Source organism: Zingiber officinale, chromosome 5A, assembly GCF_018446385.1.
Source record: "Zingiber officinale cultivar Zhangliang chromosome 5A, Zo_v1.1, whole genome shotgun sequence".
Taxonomy (NCBI): domain Eukaryota; kingdom Viridiplantae; phylum Streptophyta; class Magnoliopsida; order Zingiberales; family Zingiberaceae; genus Zingiber; species Zingiber officinale.
The window spans coordinates 143,906,412-143,928,157 of NC_055994.1; the positions used below are offsets into that span (position 1 = coordinate 143,906,412).

At 35.7% G+C, this 21,746-nt stretch overlaps 3 protein-coding genes across 4 annotated transcripts; 1 reads left to right on the forward strand and 2 right to left on the reverse strand.

The window, feature by feature from the left end:
* The first annotated feature begins 831 nt into the window (after positions 1-831).
* Positions 832-2,684, forward strand: LOC121980117 (vicilin-like seed storage protein At2g18540). Its single transcript, XM_042532082.1, has 4 exons — positions 832-1,299; positions 1,727-1,807; positions 1,895-2,251; positions 2,316-2,684. Exons 1-4 carry the CDS (start codon positions 832-834, stop codon positions 2,682-2,684), a joined length of 1,275 nt encoding a protein of 424 aa, XP_042388016.1.
* Positions 2,685-3,136: 452 nt separating this feature from the next.
* Positions 3,137-9,744, reverse strand: LOC121982202 (violaxanthin de-epoxidase, chloroplastic-like). Of its 2 annotated transcripts, none has more exons than XM_042535161.1 (6): positions 9,564-9,744; positions 6,938-7,308; positions 6,682-6,851; positions 5,618-5,714; positions 5,137-5,528; positions 3,137-3,978 (listed from the first exon to the last, which is right to left on the reverse strand). In XM_042535161.1, the coding sequence occupies exons 2-6, from the start codon at positions 7,205-7,207 to the stop codon at positions 3,477-3,479; spliced, it is 1,431 nt and encodes a 476-aa protein (XP_042391095.1). In that variant the 5' UTR covers positions 7,208-7,308; positions 9,564-9,744; the 3' UTR covers positions 3,137-3,476. The 2 variants fall into 2 exon arrangements, with proteins under 2 accessions (XP_042391095.1, XP_042391096.1); XM_042535162.1 differs by having other exon boundaries at positions 6,938-7,344.
* Positions 9,745-10,339: 595 nt separating this feature from the next.
* On the reverse strand, positions 10,340-18,529 carry LOC121982203 (ER lumen protein-retaining receptor-like). The gene is made up of 6 exons (XM_042535163.1): positions 18,281-18,529; positions 15,718-15,983; positions 15,440-15,555; positions 10,930-11,003; positions 10,785-10,848; positions 10,340-10,696 (listed from the first exon to the last, which is right to left on the reverse strand). Exons 1-6 carry the CDS (start codon positions 18,369-18,371, stop codon positions 10,660-10,662), a joined length of 648 nt encoding a protein of 215 aa, XP_042391097.1. The 5' UTR covers positions 18,372-18,529; the 3' UTR covers positions 10,340-10,659.
* Between the last annotated feature and the right edge of the window lie 3,217 nt (positions 18,530-21,746).

The window sequence follows — 21,746 nt, forward strand, 5'->3', positions numbered from 1 at the left end:
TTAAAAATTTTATTTAAAATTTTGGATAGGGTAGTTAAATAAATTTTATATTAGTAATATTATTCATTTTCTAAATTATATAGTTATAAATAGTAAGAAATAAATTTTAAAAAATCATTATCTAAATTTAATAAAATAATTTTTTTACTTTAAATTATATTCGACCCCAACCATCAGCTGAGTCCGTGGAGCTAAGGGAGTTGTAGGAGTGTAATCGAGCCGAGCCGAACTCACGAGCTTATTCGAGCTTTTATCGAGCCTAAACGAGGTTAATAAATATAAATTATAAATTTAAATATTTATTAAAAACTAAATTATATATTTTTAAAAAATTATAATATTCTTGTTAAAATTTATAATTTTATTCTAATAAATAAATTTAATATATTTATCTATGTTTTTCATAAGAAAGTGTAAAATCTATAAATTTAATATCAAAACTATTATTTTTTTATTTAAAAGTTAATTCATGAGCTTAACGAACATGTTCACGAGCTATCGAGTCAAATATTATGAAGCTCGAGTTTGGTTTATTTATCTTAACAAGTTTCATTAAATAAGCTCAAACAAACTTTTATCGAATCAAACTTCGAATAATTCACGAGCGGCTTGACTCATTTATACTCCTAGGGAGTTGTAAGAAAATGTAGGATAGAGCTCCCATGCGGATGCTCGGTGCGAGTCGAGACGAAGAGCTCACCCACGTTTCAAAATCACGGGCCTTCCCATGCAACGCGTTCGCCATGCACTTACCCTGCCCACCTGCTACCTTCCAGTTCCACCATCTAAACCATCTTCCCTCCGAATCCGGGTAGCTGGTTGCCGACGCAAATGGCTCGCAAGCTTGTGGCTGCGGCAGTGGCAGCTTTCTTCCTCCTGGCCGTCAGTGGAGCTGCAGAGCTCCGTGGCGGCGGCGTCAGTGCGCCACTGCTGGTGACGAAGGAGAGCAGGAGAGCAGTGGTGTCGACCGACGCCGGAAGCATCACATCCGTCGACGTGAACGACGAATCCAGAGGAAGGTACCATCTGGAGTTCATCACCATGGAGCCCAGCTCGCTCTTCCTCCCTGTGCTACTCCATGCTGATATGCTCTTCTACGTCCACTCCGGCAACGGCAGAGTACATACGAGTGTTAGAGAGGATGAAAAGGAAAGGGTAGAGCACATGGACGTGGAGAGGGGTGACGTCTCTGTCGTGGAAAAGGGTAGCGTATTTTATGTACAAAGTCGTCCTTCCCTCACTGAGGAAAGCCTCCAAATTCATCTCCTATTCAACCATGTTGATGAAGGGAACTCCGAGGTAGTTTTTCACTATAAGCTAGCTTTAATCAAAAACAGTCACTTAATTTCTTGCCTTTGATTTAGAGCTCTGATTTATGATTTCAGCACTTTCTATCTAATTCTGTTGCTGATAGCACATATATCAACTTCATTTGGTATCAAATTGGATGATTGTGATGAGTGCTCCTAATAGAAGCTCTGAAATAGTAGACAGATATTTGCTTTGATGGTACCCATCACGACTTATTCCATCTGATTCATAGAGTTTAAATCTGGGGTTTCGATGATCAATGCATCCTTATTAAGTTCTAAGTTGTGGCCTTTTCCCCTATAGATCTTTCTACTCTGAAAATAAGTAGTGTTTAGTGTTGAACCTTTATTTCTGCAGTGAGATTTTGTTATTTTTCCATCTGTATCACTTGAAACCATAACTCACATGGATGTAGAAAGCATCGAACGAAGCTTATTCGATCATCGGCGATCTCATTCGTGGGTTCGCGGCAAAGATCCTCCAAAAAGGATTTGGGGTAAGCATATTGCTATATGTTTATGATTGTTAGAGCTAAATTCAATAGATTGCTTTAATTTCTTTTGTTTGTCCATTTGATATGAAGGTTTCTGAGGAGACCATCGAAGCCATCAAAAGGGTAGAAAAGCCTCCTTTGATCATTCCTTTTCTGCATAACAATGAGATGATGGAAACACATACTTGGATCAGAAGAATTACGAGTGATACACATGATGAATTGGCAAAAAAGAACAAGAATAAGAAATTCAACTTCTTCAAGGCCAAACCCGATGTCGAGAATTGCAACGGCTGGAGCACTGTCTTGACCCACAAGGACCTCAAGGCTCTCGAGAGCTCCCACATTGAAGCCTTCATGGTCAACTTGAGCAAGGCAAGTTTCTTCAAGTACTCTTCTAGCAAAGTATATCTGAACATTAACAAGGAGTTTCGCGATAAATCAGGGGTCTATGACAGGGCCACATTGGAATCCAAGTGCATCAGAAATTGCTATAGTGATCCATGGACAGGGAATGGTGCAAGTAGTTTGTCCCAACCAGGCACCAATTGACATGTACCAATGCAAAGAGATTAACTTCAGGGTGAAGGAAGGGGATGTGGTGGCGGTGCCGGGGCATCTACCGATGAGCCATATGTCCTACAACAATGGTAGCCTTGTATTTGTAGGATTCAGCGGCATCGCCAGAAAGAATTCACCACAGTGGCTGGTAGGGAAGAATTCGGTGCTTCAGACTATCGACAAAGAGATTTTGGCACTGGCACTCAATGTTCCAAAGTCTATCGTTAAAGACTTGGTGAGGTCTCGATCGGAGCCGATGATCCTCGACTGCACATCGTGTGCAGAGAAGCTTGATGATAAAATGGAAGAGGAAGCATGAATTTAAAAGCAATGAGAATGCACAATAGATGTTGCTTCCTGTTTCCTTGTAATTAAATAAAGCTTCATCATGTATGGTTTACTAAACTGAGAGTCGAATGCACAACTCGATCTTCTGCTTCATATTTATCTCAAAGGCACTGGATAGAATGCTTTGTTTCCATTTTTGTCTACCTTTAGAAGGGAAAACAAACATGCAACTCACTGTATTTAAGCAGTGAGGATCTTATATAGGGCACATGTAAAGGGACAAAGGAAAAGAAAAAACAAGGTAGAGTTCATTTAGATCCAAGTAGGGATCGAGAATCAAGTTTAGTTAAACAAGTATTCAAGTTTCATTCAGCAGTTCTACTTGCTTAGAACATTGCAGCAGTATGGCATATATATCTGAAATCATACATCAATGAATATGAGCAGACTCATCATTTACTTTAAAAAAAAAAAATCAATTCATTTTCTGATAACCCAAAAGAGCTATTTATTTATATTTATCTATGTATCAGTTATTTTAATCCACTGTTGAATAATCACAGTTTACCTATATGACATCTGAGTAAATAATTACAAATTTACTGATAAAATTGATTTTGGAAGAAGCATAAAAGTTCAAGAAGATCGAAGGTTGTACATGCGATACTCTCTATTTCAGTTTAGTGTAGCAATGGTGTGTGCCATGGGATAACCTGGATATCTTGTTTGATGATGAAAAATGGCCTTTCTTTAATCGCTTGACATTGAGAAACCAAATGGAAAATGGCCTTTCAATCTTCATAGATTACTTTCTCTGAGTTAGTTATCGAAGCTTCCTTATTGGCAAAGCCCCACCGAAAATTTTCTCCACTTGCTTTGCTTCCATCTTTAGATCATCCAATATCTGTATCTCTTCTTTGCTTAGCCCCTTCAATAAGTTCTCTGTATCCTTCTCAAGCTCCATAAATCCATCAGAAAGCTTCTGAAACAATGTCACTTCAGTCTTACCTATCTCCTCAACTTCTTCTTCTATCTGTTCGACTTCTCTTATGATTGTTTTCTCGCCCTCCTCAACTGTTTTCTCCAGCCGTTCGACGAGCGGAGGCTCTGGGCCGCAGGTATTGTCTGTTTTGATGAAATTACTAAAGTCTCGTCCAATACTTTTTGCTGCCTTTTCTAGCTCAGGAACTATACTATCAGGCAATACTGCACTTCTGGTGTATACAACTGCACCGCCATATCCATCCCAGGCATCATTTCTACCTCGGTAGTATACAAATATGTAGTCATCTTCTTTATTCTCGACCTTGGATGATATAATGTACCTGCAAACGGCGTGGAACAGATTATGACATCCATTTAGTAAGCTTTGCAACTTAATTGGCAGAAATTCGAGGGAAAAAACTCAGATATGAAAACAAAAAGTAAATTATAGAGAAATGTGTGGAGTGGGTTGACAATCATACACTGAAAATAAGACTGTGATCTCATTGGATGACACTATAAAGCAATAATCAATATCTATGTCCTTTTTTATTTAGTAAAACATCAAGAGTAGAGTAGGGGTATCACATATGCGAGGCAATCAATCTTTATACAAACTGCAATTAATGTTGGCTATGCAATAGAGGACAGATCAATTTGCTTATGGAATTTATTTATTTTTGATATATGATGTGTTCTTTTTGGGTGCCGCTATATCTTTTGTAACAATTCAACCATAAGAGTCTATAGGAGTGTTAATGGATTGGTGCCTAACACACCAACCTCTTTAAGCATATCAAGTGCATACTTATGTCTTGAGTATATAGAGGGGGCCATCCCATTATTTAATTCATTCAATCAAGGTTACTTATTTAGAGATTCTATTTTTCTTCTCTTGTGAGATTGCCAATTGAGATACATGAATCTTGAGATTATTGGCTAAGACACATATTTAACCTTGCATTACGTCTTACTCATGTTGCATTAAGAAAGATAATGTTTAAAAGCCACTTCCATACCCCCATCACACATTTGGCATAAGCCTCTAGATTAATAGGACTATATATTTGGGAAGATTATATTAGTGTTTGATAAACTTTTGATACTTTAAAAAAATCCTCCTCATGAACTTCAACAGTGGCATAGTGGTGGAGATAGTGAATCAAAGTATGCACCATCAAAAGGTCAAAGTTGAACTGAAATTAGTTCTTTGCTTTTTATAATTTCCTAGGGTAGCATCAAAGGTGCACTAGGTGCAGCATAAACCTCTTCATATTAGGCTCTAACAAGTACAGATACAATATTTTTAATACCAAGAGAAGTAAAATGTTTTAGAGAAAAACATCTTTTATCTGTCATTTGTTTGTATTTACATTGAGCAATGAGATATATTGTTATTTCACTAGATGATTATAAAGCAGCAAATAAAAAAATATATGAGCATAACCAGCGAAAGCAGATGAACACACATATATATAGGGGGAGAGAGAGAGAGAGACCAGTCATCTTGATAGTGGAGGTACTCGTTATCATGGTTGTATAGAATCCCAGGCTGTGAAGAATCTTGTACAAATCTCTGGACAGCAGATCTGTTGAAGAAACCACCATCTAGTGTGCTTATCCTCCATGACAAATTTCCAACAAGCTTGTCAGATTCCACATGAAACTCATGTAACTGGCAGTTAAAAGTATCAAAAGTAGGATTCAGACCACTTGTTATGAACCACTTTCCGCTGAAATCTGATATATTAAATGTTTTGACAAGAATAGATGGATCAGGTACTGGAAATTCGCCTACAGTAGACTTTCTTGGAACACATTTCTTGCTTGATACTGCACATTCATTGAATTCATCGACAACACTGTTTTCAAAGAGGTCTCCACATTTAATCTGCACAATAAAAACTCAGTTAGGTCAGTTAGGCTCACTTCTAGAATATGCAATTCTAGCATGCACAACTCTAAACAAACACAAATAACCTGGCATTCAGTCTCATCAGGTCTGTCATTGCAGGTCTGCAAACATGCAATATTTGCAGCACAAGATGGGTTAGCAATGCACTTAGCTAATTCCACCCTGATAATAGAATAAACATGAATCAATATTGTGTTGTAAGAGTGTGAAACGAACACATTGTGCATTCATTCAGTCTTAGATAAAGCCCGATGACCTTTATCTCCATGATGCTTTAGTATCTATTTTTTCAAGTTAATGGTTCCTTGATAGTTGAATACTTATATGGACATTTGGACAAGAGATGAGGTGATTAGCTCTCCCTATTTTGTCATCTAGGTTTTCCAGGAGAGGTGATGATAATCATGAAGATCATGGTAGGTCAAATATAGACAATTCAACACTCAGCAACACTAATGACCAAAAACGAGGATTAGGCTAGTATCTAACTGCAAGTGCAAACTTAGCCAGTTAGCCTACACCAAGATATGGAAAAGCACAACTACTGTATCAGAAAATAAGCTATAAGTACTGGAAATTGAAAGGAAAACATTACCTTGAAAATGTTGCAAAGGAAGGAATTATGCCCTGGTTTTCATGAAACTAAGAAAAGGAGGAAAAGGACAAAGAAAGACAGATATACTCTACTTTAAATGGTTTGGCACAAGATATCAAATGGGACATTGGGACTCAAAAGAGGGCTTAACTGGATAACTAGAAATGGGTTTGGGGCGCAAGATGGTGCAGTTACTGCTTCACGATGAAGAATGAGAATACCTGAATTTTCTTGAGTCATGAAGGAGCAGTTTATTTCTTTTCTAGAAAATTTCATTTTGCCACTCACCCTCGCTAAACTTTCATTAGGTCAAGAGGTTTTCAAAACCATACAAACAAAAATGTAATTTCCTAATCATTGGAGTCTGAATTCATGGTTGTGGGGAGAGCAATATATTGGGAACTCTAAGGGAAAAGTGAAATTTTTTCCAAAATTCAGAAAAGGTATTCAAACAGGAAACGTAAATAGGTGATTAGAGAAAACAAAAAAATGGGGAAGGAAGAAAATTCTACATGCTAGCCGAAGTTGAAATACCTGCATTCCTTCAGAAGGCAAGAGCATGTCTTGAGGGCATCAGCTGCATCAACTGATGGAACAAATAGAACAGTACATGATAAGAATACTGAGATAATCATCAGATCCAAACGATGCCATTGGTTAATAATAGGAGACCAAAGTGACCTTGGCAATTTAATCCCATTATTCTGTAAAAACATATAAAACAATTATTAAGAGAAGTGTTGTCAATTTATTATTTTTATTTCTTCATATCTACATCTTTGGACAATACCTCAGAACTAGATTTAAATGCAGTAAATATAGTTGCTGCAACAATATTCCTCCCAACAGAGACAGCATTTTCATTGCACTCCAATTTCCCACTATTCATCTGAGATTTAGGCCAAATATTCATCCTTGATGCTCCTCTATTGGACCATGATTTTTCTGTAGCATAGTGACGGTACCAGCAAACACTCCCCAATTTCCTATTGTACTTGATGACATGATTTAAAAAGCTTCCCTCAGTGGAAAAACAATTTGTCGAGAGACCAGACCTCATGCCTATGGCCAAAATTTAACAAGGCAACCTAAAAACACAAGCTTGCATGGTGCTTTAATCTTTGCATTGTAGATGTTCGCATGTTCCAAAACTCTTTCTTCCTAGCAACAACAACAACAACAATCAAGCCTTTTGTCCTGCCATTTAATCAAAAATTTAATGAATAAATCAAAATGGAAATCATGAGAATGTTTCTGCAAGAAACTTAGTCTAGAAAACAAAGGGTTCTATTCAGGGAAGGTTCCATGAACTGCCTTCTTAAACTATAAGAAAAGCATGTATACCAAATTATTTTGAATGGATATTCCGGAAATCATGATAAGCGGTTCTATAAAAATGTTGTTGGTTCTTTGAGGTAGTCCATTGTAAGTAGCATTCCCTATCATTTGTGAATAAGGGTAATGGTTTAAAACCCAGCTCATGCATTTTTTACCTTTTAAACCAATCAACATGAGCTATTTTTATTCTTCTGCCTTTAGAAACTAAGTGAAAGGTTGAGTTCCCTAATCCAAGTTAAATAAGAGGAATCGTATTAGAAAGGATTAGAAATGCAAAAGGAGAACAATTTATTCAGATATAAATGTTTCATTCAAAAACTAATTGTAGGTGAAAGGTATTCAAAATGGAAGAGAAACTGAAGATGTTTCAACATGATAGAGATGAAATATTTCATATAGGATGTAACAGAGTTCACTAAATGAGCAAAAGAAACTGAAGATTTTCAGCATGGTAGAGTTGAAACATTTAGTATAAGATGCAACAAAGTAAAATGAGCAAAAGAAACTGAAGATGTTTCACCATGATAGAAATAAACATTTTGTATGAGCAAATCTTTTGAGTGATAAGTTTAATGAAACATTTAGTAAAATGGACCAAAATACTAGGATGCCCCTAGACAGTTTTCAGAATTTTTAAGAAACATCACTATTCATGCACGTTTAAATAAGTATATCAATTCAATTTTATCATTGCTTATTCCTTGAAGATTAATAGGATATAGCTTTGAATATAAATTCTTTGATGATAATATTGCTTGAAGATGAGGCTACTACAAGGGAATCACATATAGATAAAGCGAAATAGTCTTAAATAATTCTAAAGCGTTAATTTTTTTTTTCATGGTAAGGTTTTCTAACATCTAAAGTGATGATGGTGATGGATCAATAGGTTTATCTCTTGAGAATTTGTGAATTACCAAACTGAGAATAACTTCATACTACTTTATTTCACGGTACTTTGCTACTTCTCAACCCAAACTTTTCAATGAATTAGTAAATGTAAACCACTCTTCTTTATTTTCATTCTTATGGAAAAGGGCACTATCTCAGCCTTTTCAACTCCAAGAATTCTTTTGTTTGTTCTTTCAATGCCAACAGATACATATATCTTATCATATTATGTAATGCCGTAACAATGTAAATCGTTATTCTAAAACCAATTATACCATATGCAAAACAGTATTATTCCAGTCAAAGATCAAAACTCTGACATGGCTCAAGATTTTGAACATTGATACTAATGACTTTTCAATATTGTTTTGGCATTAATACATAGTAAGGTGGCAATGTGGCACTATACACTAAATAAGCAAAAGAACTAATCTGTACAACCTTTTGACATCCAATCTTGTGAATTTTTTACATTCAGCTTGTAGCCACAGATTGGAGAAAACAATAGTTTGAAAACCACTCTGTGTTCTAAAGCCCAAAGTTGAAAATAGTTCTAGCACCAATTTGAATCTAAGCCCCAAAATATTGTAAGAAAATTTCATAGTAGCAACATTTAAATGAAGCAGGAACCTTTCTGAAACTGCACGGCACCTAAAATCCTCAATTAATGATTAAAAAAAAAAATCTACTTCCAAGAATGGCATCCAATCGTATAAAAAACAATGTTTTTAATTTATTCGCTTTTCTCTCTAGTATCCTACATTGTCACTGTTTTCTCTCCTTTTTCTTGTCTAGAGAGGCTTTGACAATATAATATAAGCAAAAAGAAATCACATTTAATAAATTTGTGTTTCACCAATAAATTCTCTACCTTTTGCTTCGATAAGACTACACAATAATAACATCAAAACCTACTGCATACTATACCGCTAAGCTCTAACAGATAACAACGAGTGAACCTTGTCATACTATACATGTCAAGGCAACACAAAACGTTCTACCATGCCACATACTTTTCCTTTTTGACAAGTTGGAAACGTCCCGGTCATCAAAATCATAAAAAGGGCATTCATTCCTAACCATCCTAATTCTAACCAAAAACAATAAAGCTACATATCTGCCTTTCCTGTCGAATTCATACTTAATGGCGACATAATTGAAGAAATCATAAAAATGCGGGTCCGAACCTGAAAAAAACAAGAGGCGAAATGGAGGGAGGGCAGCGCTAGCTACGAGTAGTCCAGCTTCGAGTTGGAAGGGTGAGGGAGTCGGGTTAAGGCGGGAGGATCGAATTGAGCGAGAGGGAGGCGAAAGGGAAATGAGTGGAAGGCGTAGAGGGAATCGGATAAGGCAGTCGCCAGCGGTGCGGAGGCGCGGAACGTGGAACAACATAATCCATTGTTCGTTATGCACATTCCAAAGTTATATTTTAAAATATTTATCTTATTTAAAATTTAAATTTTGATATTTTATTATTTTTAAAATATTTTATCATTGTACTACATCCGATGGAACATTGTTAGTTTCGATAAAATTTAGATACGTTGGTGATATGCTTCCTCTTTAAAATAGTTGATCTATTGATGTGATATCTTAATCTTGTTGGTCACTCCTTGTGATGGGATTTGATAATGTGATTCAAGTTAGGTGTTTGTATATGATGATCATTTGCATTGCCAAATAATTTTAGAAATTGATTTCACATTGTCAAATAATTTTCTAAATCGATGAGTAATTTCAAGACAAACAAGGATATATTTATAAACCCATAGAACACTTCTTCGCTCAATACTGGATCAGATCTTTTCTAGTTTGGCTATACTAATGTGGTGGATTCAAGGCAAAAAGAAACATTTCAATTGAATTTAGCTTCACAAGTTTGTGATGCCTGTGAAATGCAAAAGACCACGCATGCAAGGAAATGAATAAGATTCAAATATAGAGTAAACTGAAAGGTAATATATAAATTGAAATAGCGTTTTGATTATCAAATACAGTGTGCTACAAGACACCTGGAACTTACCAAATTTGCAATCGTAGCTAAACGTATAAAACATCAGATCTGAGCTTCAGTATACAATCAAACCAAACAGTTCGAGTTCCAAGTGTTGGACAAAATGACAACACATGATTCACATATGTTTACCTAATAAAAAATGAATGTGACTTGCTAACAAGATGAGGCACTTTAGAACGGCTAACAAGAGAACATGCTTTACAGTAGTGAAGCCTTCCAGATTCATACGGCTAGATCCTACTACAGTTGGCCTTGAAGTGACAAAGTTATGCTGGTAGCTTGAGCTTAACATTGTTCTTCCAACTGCGAATGATATCAAACTCTTCATGCTCGGCAAAGAAGCCAAATGAACAATTATGAAAAGTTCAAAGAAAAAGAACAGATTATTTACCTATTGAAGTAATAGTAAAAGAAATCAGCATAAAGCAGTGTTTGCACTAATCCAGATATCCATGCTGCAGCAACAATCCAAGGCCAGATGAGAATAAGTTAGATTTCATGGAAAAGGATGAAGGAAGATGAGATAAGAGTCATACTTATCCAATGAACGTAATGAGGCTCAGTGAAGTATCGGTAAATCCAGTTTAAGATGTAAAATGCTCTATACGCTCTGCATCAGAAGTGTACCATGTCAGATTGAATTTTCAATTAAGTACAGAAGAAAAATATACATGTTCTCTAAATCTACGTCTGAAGCTTATTTGTAATTACGGTACATGAATCAGGCAACAATAACAATTTTAGTCCAGTACAAAGATTATAATTCAGGTATGTAGTATAAGTTTCTAGTAACTACCTACAGTGATGCGAACCTGATGAGAATAATGTCTCATAAACACAAAACAAATTAAAAACAGAAACAAGGAAAGTCTAAATCGATTATATAGGTGATAAAACCCAGTGCTTAGCAAAGCACAAACCTAAGATGTATGAAATAGAAGATGTCACAACCTATCAGATTTAGGTTGACAAGTCTATGAATGCAACAAGAGATTGCGTTAATAAGTTCTATTTCAATGAAGAAGCAACAAGTGAAAGTTGTTTTCTAAGTTCTATTTGATTAGCTTACACACAGTCATAGCCGCTATTGATCCTTCTGTCTTCAATGGCGATTGTTCCAAAAAATAGAATCTTCGCATAACCCCATTGACAGCATTCCTTCTCCTTGCAATACCATCGGGCATGTTGCTTCCACTTGAGACCTACCTACTAGATTCCAAGCCAACCTTCACTCGCAAACTGGCAAACCACCAATGCTCAACATGGTCAAGACTACTCTTGACCAAGCGATTCCAAGCCAACCTTCACTCGCAAACTGACAAACCACCCTTGATCAACATGGCCAAGACTACTCTCGACACAAGCCAACTTTCGCTCACAACCTACGCATGGCCTCTAATAGCGACCAGATTTGGCGACCAAATCAATCTAATCACAAAGTGTCTTCTCTCTTTTCAAACAATATTCCACTGATTGACATCCTGTCTTTGACTAGTGAACTCTCTCCTTTTTTTCCAACAACGAGCAACATTCTCCTATGAACAATAAAACTTCCTTTAATTGGCGAACCTCTGAAAACTCCCCTCAACTTAAAATGTCAAATTACTCGACGACCACCAAATTGCCTCCTACCACAAGTCTTGTATCGATCCATAACGATTACCAAGGAGAAGTTAAACAGGAAAAACTATGCTTCTTAGGCAAGTATAGTTCAGTTCAGGTTTGGTTCATGGGTCAAGACCAATTGAGATTCCTTAGTTGACAAAAAACCCTTGGGAGAGTAATGATTCACAATTAGTTGCCCTCCTATGACACTTGATAGATCCCAGTGATCATGAGCATATTTCAATGTTTCTTCTCTTGCTATAAGCTAAGGACACTGGCTCAAAATTTGAGCACTAGTGATATCTCTCAAGCCTAAAATGTGATTCATATTGGGGAGTCTCTTCTAGCTACAATAATCTAACACAGATATGACCATATATAATATTGGTCAATTCTAGAACATTGTTGATAACAATATCTTCTCATGAAATCTTAAAGTTATGCAGAATTGACAAACTCCTAACAAGTATTTCCACACAGTTCGTCCAAGTAGATTGTTACAACATGTACAAACTTTGATCCTAGGAGGCATCTTCACTTCACCCTTGCCATTCACCCTTACTAGATGATGATCCTGAAGCGTCCATCACATCAGTACCTCCATTTAACCCCCACATTAGACAATTTGCTTTGACCATTTAGTTGTCATCTAAACAGTCATGTCATGTTAGTGGAGAATGCCGACAAGGGAGCCACAGAGATTGTAGTAGTGGATAGAGCAAGCCTAAATGTAGCGACTGTAGAAAATTTTGTCATGTCAAATACCTTTTCTCCCCCTATGACTATCTATCAGGTCATCCTCTACATACCACCTTATGTGAAACAGTCTACCATAAATACTCATTATTCCCATGCTTCCATCTCCTCTAGCTCTAGTTCTACTATCATAATTCCTAATAATTTAATATACTTGTCTTATTCAGGTCCAAGTAGTGGCAAATGCCTATTGTTAATCAAATGTCTCACCTTACGAGCATGCTTCTGCTGCATTTATGTTCTATTCCCCTGAGCCTTGCACTTGGAACCTTAAGGCGCCTACCAACTTGCATTAGACCCAGGATTTGTTGCCCCGTCCATATCATTTTTCTTTTCTTTAAGTCTCTAAATTTCTCCGAATTTATTATCAATCTATAAGCTTACTACATCTTTAAGTTGCATCATAATGTTTATTTATACTTCTGTTTCAGGATTCACAGAGACAAGAAACATGATTGGCTTCAAGCATAAATGCTAGAGTATGTATCAACTATCTACGCCATCTCGATATGTTGTTGTGACAAAATCCTCAAAGCTTTCACCAGCATATTCACAGTCACCAGTCATTCAAGTTTTCCTAATCTTTAAAAACAGTCATTTAATCCCATCTTATGAGTGTTGTATGTGGGTCTTGTTAATTGGGGAACATGTTAGATCTATGTTTCCCAAGAGCATCTACAAAGTCCTTTCACACCATTTTTTTTAGTTTCGTTCGAATATTCAGGTCCTACTCAAGTTGTGATCATTTTGATTTACTTTTATTATTGGTTAACCAAGAATGAAGTAGTTCTCTTAAAGAAATATCATTCTGAAATCAATTCAATTTTTTGTTCCTTTTGTGACAAGATATGAACGTAATTTGATGCATCCATAATAATGGGAATATTTTAGTCTTCTCTCTATCCTCTATCTATTAGTCATCCTTTAGCAATCATCTTGTCCTTATACACTCTAACATAATGATGTGCATAAAAGGTTGAAGCACCACTTGGTTGAGATTATTTGTAGACTTTTTCATTCACACGAGGCTTCTACTTGAGTTTTGAGATAATGTAGTTCTCTTTCTACATGCTACCTTATAAACTACATGTGTTTCCATATTCTTCCTAAGGTATTTGGACGTGCTCGTTACCAAAAGTAGTTAAGTTTGTGTTCCTTAACTACTCTCAAAAGAGATTGTTGTAACTCGCTTAAATTACAAAACATATTTCTCTATCGATGTCACCTTCTTTAAGTCCACTATCTTTTTCAGACGTCGTTATCTACTTCTAAATATATGACTAAGCCCTAAGGTGCTTACATTACCTTCTCTTATAGGATCACCAAACCCAAAGCTCTATTGTTGAGGATCTATAGTACACTTCCACAAGATTCTACTACTCACCCAGGATCTAGCCTCAAATTTGTATCTTCTCATTACTCTCCATAAAGGTACTTGCAACTCTATTACTTCACATCCAGTTTTTCATTATCTATCTTATGTTGCCTTATCACCTAGATATTTTACATTTATTTCTCTTTAGCTTCTCATATTTCAAAAACTATTTCAGAGATGCACTCACATCCAGGATGAAGACGAGCTATGGTCATAGAGATGAAAAACTTTCCATTCTAATGATACATAAGAGTTAATATCTCTTACTCCTGGCATTGTGAATCAATTGAAGATTACCAACTGGCATTGTGGATAAATTGAAGGTTTAATTTGAGGCTAAGAAATACACGTTAGTCTATCAACAACAGTATTACTTTGACACCTCACATATGGCTAAGATTGCTCTAATCCAACTCTTCCTCACCTTGCCATCCAAGTATAAGCAACGCTAATTAGATGGCAAGAATGTCTTCCTCTAAATTACCAAGTGTAAATGGAGCAACCTCCATGGTTTATTTTTTTGATGAAAACCTCCATGGTTTATTGCTTAGAGGAACAATGGTTTGACATGCAAACAGAAGTCCCTACATTGTCTAAAGAAATTCCCTAGAAAATGTTGACTGGGTAGGTTCTACAAATAAAAGATGCATATGAGGCTATTAATAGCCTCCTTAGCCATATCATGTTATTGCATCCTTCTAGAAGAGAACCTGATTTTCTTATAGAGCAAACAACATATTGTCGTATCTAAAGTGGGTGTAGAGGCAGAGTATCTCACTACAGGACTAAGGTGCAGTAACTTTTCCAAGTTAAATAGTTGATGGGTTAAATAGCTGATGACAAAATTCGGGCATGTTCCTAAAGGGTCAATGAAGTTGTATTGTGAGAACTCAGCTACAATACATATTAGCCCCAAGTCCAGTGTTCCACAAGAGGACAAATCTTTCAAAGATTGATTGTCAAATTGTCAAGGAGGTGTAATCCAATCAAATGTCACAAGATTTGTCAACTCATCATGAGTTAGCTAGCTGACTTGCTAAGTCCCTAAGAAGTCCTAGCATTTGCTAGTATACTTGCAGCAAATAGGATTTTGATAATATCTTTAAGCCAATTTGAATAGACTGAGTATTAGGGATCTAATTATAAATACTAAGGATGTATAAATGCATGTGGTTTTTACAATATAGGTGTGACAAAGCAGCATGGATAACAAATCAGTTAAGCGCTTATCTTCAAAAAACAAATAATTCCATTATGGGAGGATGCAAATACCCAAATCAAAATTTCATAATTTTGGGCCGACACCTTACCCTAGGAGAAAAACATATTGACCAGTCAAGTTGTCAATATTTTTTGTCCTCTGCAACAATACCAATTGAGGAAGTATTGCAACTGCTTCCAGAAATAAGGAGAATGTCCACATAACCTGTTATGAAAAGAAAATTGCAGGACAAAAGGAGAAAAGAATTAGATAGAAGACGGCGTGAGCAATTTCAAAATAAAATGGTTTGTCCAAAGATCATCATAGACAGCATATTTAACATATTTTTGTTTAAAAGAAGAATGACCTAACAGAGAGGTTTCTGACCTCTTTAAGTGTGAATTTCTCATTTATAACTAGGGCCAATAGTAGACAAGGCAATACAAGGAAAAAGTGTCGAAAAGTATCTTGGTCCTTGTCATAAGATCTGCGAACAATCTTGTGTCTTCGGATGTACAAGACAATTGAGAATGAGCTCCCCAAGAATATAAGCTTCATAATTGTATTATACACTGAGATAAAATCAGTAAATATGTCCAAGTAACGAGTGGCAAAAACAAGAGCATAAAGTTCTTGGGTCTTCAAAGATATGCCTGTGTAAAATGAGTTTGTTAAACTATATGCACACAATAAAACCAACTTGACATATGTATCAAGAATCACAAAGTGTTCAATTACAGTAAATGAAACAAAGGTGAAATATATACCCAAAGAAGATTAGCTATGAGGTAGATGCTGAATTATGAATTAATAGATAGAGCACAAACAACAAATAAAAGAAAGTGAACCAAATCAGAAACAAGGTATTTAAGCCCATGGAAAAGGCAGAGTAATAAAAGAAAAGGAATATATTTGATTGATTCTGATATCTTCTAATACAACAATGTAGTGTATGATTGAAATATATTTCCTTGGTGAAAGGAAAAAGGCTTGTATATAATAAAATCAGCCAACTGGTTATCGTCAAAGCTTGTTCAATGATCATTGAAAATAAATAAAAGGTTATACTAATAGAACTATAGTCATTTGTGGATGGGAAGCAAAAGAAACATAACCTCTTCCACTTCATTTTCCATCTCTTAGGGGGATATTCTCAAACATAAGGAGAATAACAGACTTCCACAAGCAAGAGATTTACTATCCAACATTTAAGGCGAACACATAAGACTCGGGCCTGTCTCAAGATTTGCTAATCGCACTTCTAAAGAACTGATAACCACTTGGAGTTTTGGAAACATGTCTTCTAGGAAGCCTCGGGTAAGAAAGCCTTTTTTTCAAAATCTATAGAATGCAGTCACAATGACTCTAAACAATATATTCATGAGTTAAATGATTCCTTTAACTCATACTATGGTTGATAGACATCGAATTGGCTCAAGATTCTATTCAAATACAAATAGAAATCACAAAGCTATCACAAAACCTTAACTTGTACTGAAGATAACAATGTTCTAAAAAGCATTTTAAATAAAGGGACCGCATAGCATGTACAATATGCTTTTGGGTGATTCAAATGCCTAGGCAAGCTAGGTGTGCCATCTATGTGGTGAAAATAAAACAAAATTAATTCAGTTCCTTGGATGATCAACAGCTCAATATGGGTTTTTCTTGATGGTTTTCTCCACTAAATATGAGTAATTATAGTGATAGTGAAACACTAGATTGAGTTTTTTGTGATGGCATGCAACTTGAAGCATTAAACAGTTTTTTGGCAATTGATAAATACTTCAGATATTATTATATGAATGTACAATAAACATAACCTATTTTATATTGTTATATTATATGTTTTACATTGTAAAATTGATTTTTTTTGTGTGTGTGGAACTATGAATTAGATGGATTGACTGATATAGTTTGTTGATGAATTTTAGTCAGTCATTTGTCATCAATATAAATATTTTTATTTTTTAATACTGACAGCACATGCTTCTGTATACATCATATAGATTATACATTGGATAACTATCTGTCGCCTGGAAATGACTTTTAAAACATTGGATGAAAGAATACCTAAAGTATACAGTATTACAGTAGTTATACAAAAATTCTGCTTTCAAAACTTAGTTGGAGAGGCTTGTTAACCTGTCTTATCATGATGAAGATAAGGCTGAGACAATTTAGAAGGTTTTGGTTAATATATAACCTTCTCTTACTCTCATGAGTCTATATTAGAATCCAAATAGGATGCAAATATCTTCACTATAATGCCCCTTACAATCTTGTGGAAGGTATATATTTCTAGAACCGGGAGCATTTTTCACACCAAATACTAATGTTTAAAGTGTGTTCGCATGCCTAAATCTGCGGAACTTGCTGCTCCCCATCCTAATCTCACATGTGCAGTAATAAACGAAAATTTGAAGGTAAGTAAAAGAAGCGAACCATGTGGTTACATTTAGCATTGACTCTAACTATTTCTTAGATAATTCATGTGCTTAAGCTTAATCTTAGGTCATACCATTGTAGTGAAATTCAATGCCACCCGCAATTTATTAAAGGAAAATATGATGAATGTAAACCAAGCATTTCAAAAAACCATGCTTTGATCTTAGAAATCCTCTGCCAGGGGTCATATTCGTCGTTGAAAATTTTAGAAATGTAATTAGAAGACCACCAGCACACCACCATCTGCCCCATTAAAAACTAAAAAAAAACATTTATCTCAAACCGGACACGAAAATTACACAATCAATCTAAACCAAATGCAAAATTAAAGACCAATTCAGAATCTCAACCCAACTGAAATGCCAGGCGTGATCCACACTCCCCGCGCAAGAAGACTCACAAAAGTGGATCACCCAAGATCTCTCCTCTCATCAACGAATCCTAGGACCAAACCGGAACCAGATTCGAACAGGATTAAAAGAAGAATAGGGATAGAACTTGCCAGCGCACGATTTGATGGTGTGGATCTTGAGGAGGAGGACGAGGACGCTCATGAGATGCGTCATGTCGCCCGCTAACCTGAAGATGTTCATCTCCGCCGAACAGCGAACGAAACCCCGGGCTTGAGCTCTCTGATCTCTAGGATATGCAGCGAAGACCGATCGATGCGTGCGGAGATCGGCGCTCTTTTCCCCTCCTCTCGCTCTCTCTCCCGGAGGCAGAATGTGACGGCTGACGTCTGACGAGGGGAAAAAGAAAAATATATATTATTAGTAATAAAAAAAATAGAAAATTAATGGCGGTAATTTGTGAACATGAGTAGTGAGCCAAATCCGCAACCGTGAGGATTTCAGCGATCCGAATCCGACAACAGGAAGCACCGAAGTTCTTGTCATTCAGTGTGAAGTCATTCAAATCGAAGCTTATCTACTTCTATCATTTGATTTGATGGTTCTTATAATACTTTTTTTAAAAAAACTAAATTAGTTTAATGATCCAGCGCTATTGGCTAATAAGGGATCTTATACTATTAAAATATCAAGTCAACGGTTGACTAATACGTGTTCTATACTTCCATGGGTATAAAATTAGAATTGGATCTTGTTGTTCACGTGACTTTGATTGAGATTATGATTTTATCTTTATATCCTGAAAAATAGATGTCTATCATATTCATTGTAACCTTTTAACTTCGTCGTAAAAGGAAGAATCTATTTTAAAAAAATTATATCAAACATATATCTTAATAATTTCTCATTCGAACTCGATTGACTCGACATTTGGACGACGCTTGTACATAAATCCATTCGGACTCGGATTATTCAGGACACTCAGTCCATCGACAACGGCATTTAGCATAGTCCCCCGAGGTAGCTCGAACTCTCGACCAACTCGGAACTCAACAACCATGGCATTTGGCATTCAGATTCTCCCGTGCACCTAGACTCAACTTCCGACCACTCTGCACTTGACAATCTACAATTTGGCACCAAGGACGACAATCTACAATTTGGCACCAAGGACAATTATTCCATTTGATGATGATCTCACTTTTGATTCATGCATCTCTTCTCCAACTTACACATAGTCTACTTGAAAGTCACATACAACATACACCCTCGGCCAAGAATGTAAGGAGAAAGACGTCAAAATGATGTAACAATTACTTTCTTTGTTTGGGAGCAAGGATTATTCAATGGAGAAATTGGTGTCTGAAATTGATGAAGAGGTGCCTGAAATTGAATGATCAAAGATAGCTATAGCTGACCAAGAACAACTAAACTATAATGAACTTCTGATGTTTCCTTAGAGACAGAAGTAAATATATGTAGGAAAGTTGGACTTTTGGCTAAAGGGGTGGATGATGAATATATGATATTATGATGCACTTAGAATTCGCCAATTCCTCAAATAAACACAGACAAAATAATCATTTGCATGTGTGTGCTCGAGAGTGTTAAAGATGATTAACCAGATTGGATAATGTTGAGACAAAATAATCATTTTTTTCGAAAGTGTTAAAGATGGTTATAAAATAAAGGATAGATAAATGCAAACATGCTCGTATTTATTATAAGTGTTTCAAAGATTACTCCTATAACTAATTTTACTAACTATTTAAAAGAATTTTTGTGAAGAACATTATTTAAAATCTGTATTAATTTGTTTTTAGAAAACTTAAAATGATGTTTTAAATGGTGGCTTTTTTATTTAATCAATTGTTAAAATTACCGTTTTGACTTTTTTTTTTTTATCAAAATTACATATTAAACTTAATCCACTGCTAGCTGCTCGCCCAGTACATTTAATTTAAAAAATAATCAATTATTTTTTCAATTGCAAGTATGTAAATTCATCGGCCAGCCCTCATCTCTCATTTCCATAGGATCTATGTAAATTTTCAACAATTACTTATTCTTGATTAGTTTTTCTTTGATTCAACAAAGGCCACCATACCTGCTTGCATTACCGAGTAGATTACCGACAAATTCTTTAGATGGGCCAGGAACAGAACTAGGAATTTCATATTGAGGGGACGAAATATATATGTTTAAGTTGAGAGGAGGCAATCGTTTCATTATCCATTCGTCTTTCTTTCACCCTCTATTCCTATACTCCATACATTTCTTATATTCCTGCTCCCAAAATAGCCATTGTGAATTTGCACTTAACTTAACCCTCTTTAACTGTCAGCGAAAGTAAATGAAACACAAATGGTCAGTGTACGTAACTAAACGAAACAGATGAACAATCAAAGTTTCTTCATATATCAATGAATTCACCGGTGAATGTTTTCTATTTTCAACAGCTTGATTAAATGGGTGCAATCCATGAATAACTTTTGCGGAAAAAAAAACTGATGGAGCAACATAAAAATGGTTGTATTATATTTCACACGTCTTAGATTTAAGGATTACCGACCTACTCTACAAAATAATTAAGATAATTCTTGTCTAAAACAAAATAAAGGATTACTATCTAAAAACTTTTACGGACAATCTCTTATTTTGATTAGTAAATATAAATTACTATAAAAAAAATTATCGAATTGTAATCAGAAATACATGATAGATAAATATCATTCACCAAACAAACTGATATTAAATTTTTTTAAAAAAATTATAATCATGGTCGGTAATTACTTGTTAAATGTATGTTTTACCTGTCATTTAAAAAAAAATATTTTTTAATCTGTCCTTTTAATTGTTAAATACATGATACATTTAGTTGTTAAAAAAAATCAACAATGAGTTTGACAAAAATTATCTTTTTTTTTTTAATAATTTAGATATCAAGGTCTTTTGTATCGGATGGTCTGACCCCACCTCCAATAATCGAGAAATAAAAAAATGGAAACAGCTAGTATCTATTAATAGATCAACCGAAAATAAAATAAATTGAAATAATATTCAAAAAGATTAATCCTTCGGCCCACTATGCCTCCTCTCGTGTAATAGCATAAACACGTCTCACCTCCGGGCACGATGGTGGTATCCCCGAAATAATCTAAGGTTGAACCGGAGGAGCGGTAGTCGATTGTTAAGGCTGAGGCTAAGGCTGGACCACCGAATAAGACTGAGGTGGCAGTGGAAAATCCTGTTGTGTCGGATATGCCTAATAGGACGAGGCAGCAGTGGCATACTGCATAGTTGTTGGTATCACTGGATGCTCTTGACCCTGAATATGGTATACTTGAGCCCAAGAAGGTGGTCATCACTGCTGATGTGGAGCGCCATGTGTCGTCTTAGATCCTCTCGGATGTCATGTCTGTGTGAAACGACTCCCCTGAGCAATAACATTTGCAGCCTCCATCTGTGTCTTCAGAGTACAATCTCGACTCACATGCCTTAGAAGTTTACAATAGTAACATACGACCTAGTCCAAAAGGCAATCGGGTTTGGTGTGACCACTAACCCCACACCAGTAATAACTGGGCACACTAGAATAATTCTTCTAGTTCTACTGAA

What these genes read in the sequence shown, in the direction of transcription:
- LOC121980117 (XM_042532082.1), top strand. Translation starts at nt 832, where the DNA reads ATGGCTCGCAAGCTTGTGGCTGCGGCAGTGGCAGCTTTCTTCCTCCTG. An exon ending in TTGATGAAGGGAACTCCGAG is followed by an intron (nt 1,300 to 1,726) that starts GTAGTTTTTCAC and finishes ACATGGATGTAG; the next exon opens with AAAGCATCGAACGAAGCTTA. An exon ending in AGTTTCGCGATAAATCAGGG is followed by an intron (nt 2,252 to 2,315) that starts GTCTATGACAGG and finishes ATCCATGGACAG; the next exon opens with GGAATGGTGCAAGTAGTTTG.
- LOC121982202 (XM_042535161.1), bottom strand. Translation starts at nt 7,207, where the DNA reads ATGAGGTCTGGTCTCTCGACAAATTGTTTTTCCACTGAGGGAAGCTTT. An exon ending in CTGATGAGACTGAATGCCAG is followed by an intron (nt 5,529 to 5,617) that starts GTTATTTGTGTT and finishes TTTATTGTGCAG; the next exon opens with ATTAAATGTGGAGACCTCTT. An exon ending in CTCCACTATCAAGATGACTG is followed by an intron (nt 3,979 to 5,136) that starts GTCTCTCTCTCT and finishes CGCCGTTTGCAG; the next exon opens with GTACATTATATCATCCAAGG.
- LOC121982203 (XM_042535163.1), bottom strand. Translation starts at nt 18,371, where the DNA reads ATGAACATCTTCAGGTTAGCGGGCGACATGACGCATCTCATGAGCGTC. An exon ending in CACCATCAAATCGTGCGCTG is followed by an intron (nt 15,984 to 18,280) that starts GCAAGTTCTATC and finishes CATTTTACACAG; the next exon opens with GCATATCTTTGAAGACCCAA. An exon ending in CAATATGTTTTTCTCCTAGG is followed by an intron (nt 11,004 to 15,439) that starts GTAAGGTGTCGG and finishes CTTCTGATGCAG; the next exon opens with AGCGTATAGAGCATTTTACA.